The sequence below is a fragment of the Acanthochromis polyacanthus genome, chromosome 13 (genome assembly GCF_021347895.1).
Source record: "Acanthochromis polyacanthus isolate Apoly-LR-REF ecotype Palm Island chromosome 13, KAUST_Apoly_ChrSc, whole genome shotgun sequence".
NCBI classification, from domain to species: domain Eukaryota; kingdom Metazoa; phylum Chordata; class Actinopteri; family Pomacentridae; genus Acanthochromis; species Acanthochromis polyacanthus.
Genome location: NC_067125.1, coordinates 325253 through 333367, shown reverse-complemented (window position 1 = coordinate 333367; position 8115 = coordinate 325253). Strand labels below are relative to the sequence as shown.

The following is an 8115-nucleotide window of genomic DNA, read 5'->3' as shown; positions in this document are numbered from 1 at the left end:
TGTGAAGCTGAGAGGTTTACTGTGATGACCCTGGGTCATTTTGTGCAGTGTTCATGTTGAGAAACTTGGTCTCCTCTCCTCCTCCTGTGTGTGTGTGTGCGTGTGAGTGGGTGTGGCTGTCCAGCAGAGTCAGTAGCTGTGACTAGTTCCTGGTGCTGAGGCTGATTGGGCTGCTGGGAGGATTGCTGCCACCTGAGAGTCTGCCTGGAGGCTACAAAAACCAGCTGCTGCAACCTGCTCACTCTCTCCTGATCCGGCCACCCTCGATGAAGCAGCCTGTTGTCAGCTCTGTGTGTTCATGTGATAGTTGGAGACTGATCCTGTGGTAGGGGCAGGAAGCCCAAAGACCTGTTAGTGACTAAGTTTGTTAATTGTTTATTCGGGAAACCCCAGTTTATAGTTTGCTTTATAAAATTAGAATTTTTATGTTACTGGGAGTTTTAAGTTACCTTTGTTTGTTTTGTTTAAAGAATAAACCTTTTGTGCACCTTTTGAGAATTTTTCCAGGCTGGCTTCATTGGGGGTGGCTGAGTCCAGAGCATTATCATGTTGCGTTCATGTTTCCCCTAGACCAGGGACGTAACATACCTGATGTTTTCCGGTCTGTCGCACCACTGCCAGGTGAAATGTATGCAGAGTGGGGGAAAATCGTTTCTTCTGGCCATTGAGGGATGATCTTCATTGGTATCCCTTTGAGGATGTGATGTCCCTCATTCGTCCTCCAGAGAATGTTACGTCACGTCATATGGCCATTGCAAGAGAGGTGTGGGATGCTCTGGCCAGCCACGGAATTTAAACCTGGACATCAGCTTTCTATCACATTGATCAGTTGTTCATGACTACTTTTGACATCCTCATTCATTTTTATAGATGTCTGCCTACAGTACTACTGTTTTTCATGTTTGACTATTGAATATTTGATCAGGTCCAGTTGTGGTCTTAGTGACATGTTGATGTATCATTCCTACTCACTGATCCTTTATTGAAAATATGTTCATATCATACATTCCAGCTTGTTACAGTTACACCTATATGAAAGAGAAAGCCCCAAAACCTAATATTTGAAATATGCAAGAAATTGAATGATAGGCATTGCAGGTTAATACACAGCATAAGATGTTATGAAACAACATTCCTGTGGTCCTGAGTATTTGTCAAATTTATGTTATGATCTATAATAAGAAGTAATGGAGCCATTCAACCCTGTTACTCTAATTTCAACCGTTACCAAATAATTTTTATCAAAATAATCTTAAATGATTTTCCCAAACTCATGAGGGTTTGACCTATTGTACTTTTAGTGGTTTGAATGATTTAATTTGAAATAGATTTGAGCAAATATTTGCAATTTAATTAAAAAAAACAAGCAAATACTGAAAAGTTGGGCATGCCAGAGTTCAAAAGTTGTTTAAATTAATCGAGGTCAAGTCTTAACTGAAATTAATTGATTATCCAATGTGCATGTGGCCTTCTTTACTTAATGGTAAAGGATTTATTAAACATTTTTGAAAAAAATATACTTTTTCAGGTTCCTGAGTATTCATAACAGGATTGTACTATGCATGGCGCACATCAAATAAAACATTTCATAAAAAGTGTAACTTTAATGCCTGAGCTGGCCGAATCACATTATTTGATGGCTTGCTATCTGGTTTTCTTAAATATATGACAGAAAAATATGAGATTTTTCAAAGGTTAGGATGCCTAAATTGTCCTCCAATTCTGGAATGACCCATATACATAGAGAGAAGGACCAATGTAACAATGCAATACAAAATACTGTACATGTAGTACTACTATAGCAACCAAAGAAGACACTTCAGACTTGAAATATTTTCATATACTATACATTTTTTATTTACAACATTCAGCCTTTTCTTTCAGCCTTCTGGAGGTCTTCTGTGTTGTCTGTGGGTGTTAAAAGATCAAAATTAACTGGGGAAATTGAAATGTGAAACAAGTGCAAATCTGTACTGCGGTTTTTACCTGAGGCATGTCCCGTCGTAGCAGGTCGTGGAAGCAGATGTGAAGCTGCAGCCGTTACCGGACCTATACAGGCCGTCGGCCGACACTGCACACTACACACCCCGCTCCCTGGACCACAGGAAGCCAAGTCCAAATTCTAAAAGGTGAACAATCAAGAGTGGCAAATTAAAATCAATTAGTTTGACATTTTTCAACAATTAAGTAAATTAATGTGCACGATTAGAACGAATATCTATTGAACACTTGTTCCTACCTGAGACATGCCTATGGGGAGGCTGTAGAAGACTTCCAAAAGGACTGGGCGTCCGAGAGGAGGGGACTTGTGGGAGGACGTCTGATCTCACCACTGCACCTCCTGGACCCCCTCAGGCCTGGAACTCAAAGAACAAATCAGAGCAAGAACAAAACACAGCAGAACAATGTGCCACATGAAAAACGTGTGACACAACTGTAAAATCGGACAGCACAACACGCTGATGTGTCACAAAGTGAGTGTGTGACACAAAATCAGTGTTGGCTGGTGAGGCTTTAGCCAGTCAAAATGCAATAGACCGGGCTGTGATAGCTATAATACGTTTGGAGAACACCTGACTGAACACATTTCTCAGGTTGGGAAATGTAAATGTGATCAATCACAGTGTTCTTGTCTGTGGTAGACTCTGTGATCAATTGGTTGTAGCCTCTGGACAGAAGTGCATCTCTTATGCTTTTTTTGCCTCTCGAAAGGAGGTCTTCGTTGAAGTCACCACAAACAACAATAGGGTGGTGATCCAACAGTTCCAATGTGTCCAAGAGAGCGTTGAGGTTTGGCAGAAACTTTTGCAAACCAAAATCTGGAGGTCTATACACAGTTGCTATTAGCACTTTGACTGGGACCTCAACCTTCACGACCAGACATTCGAGATCTGTGACACGTCCCATGCAGCTCGGCGCCTCCGCCATCAGAGCGCTCCTGCAGTACACGGCAACTCCACCCCCGGCCTTTGACGCCATGTCCCTGCACGTGGTGTAACACGCCTGTCTGCTGCGGTGAAACACAGTGTATCCCTCCAGATCAAAGGACGAGGATACAGAGGACCCTGACAGATGTGTCTCGGTGAGACAAAGCACATCTGCCAACCTGAGTTCGTGATGCAACTTCAGGTCCACCATGTGAGATGGAAGCCCTTGGGTGTTATGATGGACGATTGTCACCTCTGCGTCTGGTCGCTCCGTCCGGTTGAAGCGGTGCAACAGCGGAGTAACACTCTGGAAACTCGCGCTGCGCATGTCTTCCAAAGCTGTCGTAATGGCAGGGTCAGCATAGATTTTTGTCTCATCAAAATCAGTGATGGTGAGACCCTGAAGCGAAGTGGTGCGACTAAGCGCCACATACGCCATGCCTGGCTGAAACATGCGTTTCAGGCTCACGACAGCCGACGTCACCGTCATTCCCTGAACTTTGTGGGCTGTACACGCAAAGGCCAGCTTGACGGGGAACTGACGTCTCACGACTCCGCCCTTGCGACCGATGCTCTCCTCGGATCTCTCGACGTACACCAAGTCGTCCGAGGGGCCCAGAAGCTTTTTGCGGAGAGTCTGTCCTGCTGTGGTATTATCCAGTCTAAGTCCAAGAAAGCTCACGACTTTAGGGTCACGTCTGTCAGGCAGAATGGTGGAGATGGTCCCAAAGGTTCCATTGACAAGGCCATCCTCCACGTTGAGATTCCTGATCAGCATAACTCTTGCTCCTTCAGCTGCCATTATGCTGTCAGGCAAATCTCTCTTGGTGCCTTTGATGTTGGGCACAGGCACCTTCCTGCCGGTAGCGACATCCTTCCTGTAGTCCTCGGCCGCTATTTTGACGTCCCCTTTAAGCAGGGAGGCCACGGTGGCTGCGTTGTGACCATCTACCTGCTTGTTGGTGGCAAAGACGTGCAGCGTTCCTGGCGGGCAATCTTTGCCGTCAGAGACGGCTCTCATGAGCAAGCCTCTGTCCGCAGCGCACAGAGGATCTTGCTTGCGCTTGACACGCAGTCGATTGAGGAGTTCGGCGAACGCTCGGTCATCCTTCTGGCGCATGATCTCAGTGAGGTTGACCATGGTGAAGCGCTCTCTCCAGAGATCGAACTCTGTCTCCTCGTAGACACAGAGCGGCTTGGCCCTGCCCAGCGGCGGCAGCTGGTAAAAGTCGCCGACTGCAAGAACGGAAATGCCGCCAAAAGGTCTTCGGTTTCCTTTGAGCTGCTGGAATCGCCAGTTGACGTAGGCAAACAGCTTCTTGGAAACCATGGAAATCTCATCGATGATGAGAATTTCCACCGAAGACAAAGTTGCTCTAAGTTCATCAAGTGCATTGCCCAGGCCCTGGTACGGCGGTTCCAGGGACCTGGGAAGCTTAAGGACAGAGTGCAACGTTTTGCCCGCGATGTTAAAGGCTGCCGTGCCCGTGAAGGCAGTCAGAAGGACAGTGGGCTGGGACATGTCAGCTGCGTCCCGGAATCTCGGGAGCTGCCGCAGAATCCTCGTTGCTTCCTCATGAATGCACTTGATGACGTGGGACTTACCGCAACCAGCTCCACCAGAGACAAAGTAGTGGAACGGTTCTGGATCTTGGCCCCACACACGCCGAAGGCACCACTGGCGCACAGCGTAGAAGACGCACGCCTGGGTCTCGTTCAGACTCTGAAACATCTTGCGGACAAAGTCTGGACTTAACCGAGGCGCCTCGATTCGGGGAACGGGTTCACCGACATTCAGGTCTTCAAAGTCGGGCACGGCGTCTTCGTCCTGCTCCTCTGGGATCTTTTCACGGAGCTCAAGACACTCCTGCCGTTCCGCCTCAACCTCGGGTGCGAACGTGTTCCAAGCGTTGAGGACCGGACCGAACTGGACATTCTGGAGTGCCTTATCCATGCCTGCGCCTCGTCCCTCGAATCGCTTCCTGTTGTGCTCCACGATGTCCTTGACGTCGCGTCGGGATTTGTAGAACTCTTCGTACGAGGTGCGACCCCCGTCGTTGAGTTCGTCGTCAGATCGGTGGGGGAGGTACAGCTTTAGCAGTCGTCTGAAATGTTTCTCTGGCGCCTTGGTCTCAGAGAAGCGCGCATATCGAACGACTGCTGGTTTTCCGGCTGTCCTCTTGGCAATATGTCCTTTGTCACACAAAAGGGCAATGGCACTGGGGCCCTGTGCTTGTTCGCCATAGACTACCCGGTAGTCTGATGCAAATTCAGCCAGGCACATCCCCTGAAACTCGGGAGTCTTTGGTCTGAACAGGTACTTCTCAGGTACCCCCAACATCCAGACCTCTTCAGAGTCAGGTGCCATGTCCTTCAGGCGACTCATAGGAAGACTCATCTTCATGGCTTCCTCGTCCGTCGAGAGGAAAATCACAGACCGCGAGCACTTTTTCAGGGGCAAGCTGCACGTGCGAGCCACTGCCTCCTGGGCGCTGACCTCTCGGTGCTTCGCATAGGCCTGCATGATCTTTCTCATTTCCTCACTTTGGTTGAAAGCAGACTCTCTGCTGGTCTTCACGACCGAGTTCAGGATCTCGGTCATCTCATGCTCCGGCTTGGTGATGTACGACATCATGTACATGGCACAGCAGTACTCGTCCAGGACGTACTGGATGTCCATGTTTGCGTTCCAAGCGCGGAGAAGGTCTGGGTTATACGCGTTAACCCAACACTCCTTGGGCTGCCGCTTCAGCATGACCACGCTCCCGCTTGTCAGATTTTCAGCGCACTTCAGATAGGCGTCGTGTTCCAAGTCGCATCGACGGAGGAGATCTGACAAGCTCTCAAAGGAGGCCTTCGGATCCATGAGGAGCTCTCTCAGGTGCCGAAGCTTTTCCTTTGCTTCCCTTTGCTGCCGACGGATCTGCTCCCTCCGTTCCTTCATCACCTCTTCCTGGTCTTGACCATCTTCCATTTCCACATCGGCAGCAAAGGGCCCCGTGATCCAGGTGATATCAAACGGCAGCTTGGGGAAGCCATAACGACACACCACGTTTCCCTTTCGGCAAGAGCCGGTGTGGCTCCTACTGTGTACCTGAACCTCCGAGACGATTTTGTGGAGCTCCGGGTCCTTCTCGGGGTCAGGCATCTGGCAGGAAATGTGGCGGTCAATGAACCTGCATACGGTGTGGTCCAAGTCCTCGCCGTACACAGGGGCGTCTTTGACCCACACTAGCATGTGAATGTGTGGGCTTCCGCGGGCCTGAAATTCAACGCGGTAAAAATAATCCTCCACCTCGCCGATCGGCCGCGCTGGTGAGAGGATCAACTTTGCCATAAGGGCATCCACGCGTTTTTCAAACATGCGCATTACGGTGACAGGGTTACTGCGCAAAATGTCACACTTGGCTTTCCAGTCCAGTTCGGAAAAGTCACTAAGTGTTTGTCCTTGCTGAGATTTGATGACCCCAATTATTTCAGGCCATCTCATCTCAGCTGCCGAAAAAGTCAAAAAGAACGTCGGTTTGCCGAGTTGCCTGAGCATAGCATGCAAATCTCTCAGGCTTTTATTCCAATATGCGGGCGTGCCTCTCAGAGGCTGCATAAATCGCATGGCCTCTTTGGCCTGAATTAATCTCTCCACCTCCTCTTTGTCCTGGAGCATGGAGTTTTTGATGGCACGCCCGTCTTTTGTGCGCATCTTTCCTTTGCGCATTTGTATCGACATACTTCCTCTCGCGAGGTTCGTCTCCGTTACAAACTGCGCAAAGAAAAGGTAAGTCTGGTCCTCGGCAAACCGCGTGTCTGCCCCGAAAAGCCTGGCGTTAAAGTATCTGCTGGGTGAAAGTTTGATGGGACGGTCTTCATCCAGCGTGTTCTCTCCCGTGGGAAACTGCACAGGGAACGCCATGGCTTCCAGTTTGGGGATTGCAAAAAATCCCACAGGTTTGTTGCCTTGGGCAGGGGCAACGCTGAAAATGCCATCTCCATAGGAAAGTATTTCCTGCGCAATGTCTGGTGGCTGCATGCAGGTGTCCAGAGCAAGTCCAGGTCTTAGCTCCTCCTGCTGTTCGGTGGGTATGTCTGCAGCTAAATTGGTCTGGTAGCTGTCAGACACTTGTAGCAGCTCTTGGTCCAAGATGTCTTCTCCCCACTGGGCAGCATCCATGCTGTCGTGCCGAGAGTCTATGTCATCAGCAGACTCCTCCAAGAGGGTTTCTGTCGTGACATCATTGGACCGGTTTTCCAGCTCAGTGCTTGGTGATGGCATGTCAGTATTGCATGTTTGGTCGTCTTCTGGCCGACTCGTTCCTGCGGCTGACACAAAATCGGCCAAGACTGGCTCAGTGTAGCTATCAGCCGCCTCCAGCAGCTCCTCGTCGAGCATGCCGTCTTCTCCCCACTGCGCATCATCCGTGCACTCGTTCTGAGTCGTGGAGGAGATTTTGGAACGTGGCCTGTTCGTCAATGGTACATCGGAATACTCAGAGTGCTGCTCTCTGAGTTTTTCCAGGGCTACCAGCACATTCTTCATGTTGACAGTGTAGAAGTGCTGGTAACCTTTGAATCGAATGTGACGCTTTAATTTCACCTGCAGTAGCTGTGCTTCTGGGAGGGGACGTGGAAGACTGTTGACAACGCTTTCCACTTCCGATGGAACGCACACAACAGCTCCGTGGACTGCTCGCTGCTGTCCTTTCGGTAAGGCGATGATCTTCGCAAACGGGAGGATTTTTGCGATGAGCTGTCTCTCCAGCACGTTGAGATGGGCCAACTCCAGGGGAATGGGTGCCAACTCTAAATTGTTCGCTACTGCATGTGTTGGCATCCTCCCACGGCTGAGGTGGCTGTCACAGTTGTGGCAGATCCACTCCTGCAGTCTCTCTGCTGGCATTGAGCAAGGGGAGGAGCACTCAGCATCACAGACATGCACATATGTTCCAGTCAAGCAAGCCTGTGCCACGTCGATGTTGGTGGAGTATTTAACTCTCTTGCATGACTTGACTTGATTTGGAAACATAGTCCTGTGGCAGACGGTACAGACGTATGTTGGTCCATGGCTGATGGTCTCCCGGAATGCTGCTATTGCCGCTGCCATCACTGAAGTGAGCACTGGCTGGTAAGAGGTACCGAGCTGTCGGTATTTCTGCCTGATGCTCAGTGCTCTCTGCAACTTCTGATGCATGTC

The 8115-nt window shown here is 49.5% G+C and overlaps 1 protein-coding gene across 1 annotated transcript; it reads right to left on the bottom strand.

Moving 5' to 3' along the window:
• Positions 1 to 1831: 1831 nt before the first annotated feature.
• LOC127536787 (uncharacterized) lies at positions 1832 to 7347 on the bottom strand. The gene is made up of 3 exons (XM_051958044.1): positions 2240 to 7347; positions 1987 to 2122; positions 1832 to 1908 (listed from the first exon to the last, which is right to left on the bottom strand). The coding sequence occupies exon 1, from the start codon at positions 7312 to 7314 to the stop codon at positions 2515 to 2517; it is 4800 nt and encodes a 1599-aa protein (XP_051814004.1). The 5' UTR covers positions 7315 to 7347; the 3' UTR covers positions 1832 to 1908; positions 1987 to 2122; positions 2240 to 2514.
• Positions 7348 to 8115: the final 768 nt, after the last annotated feature.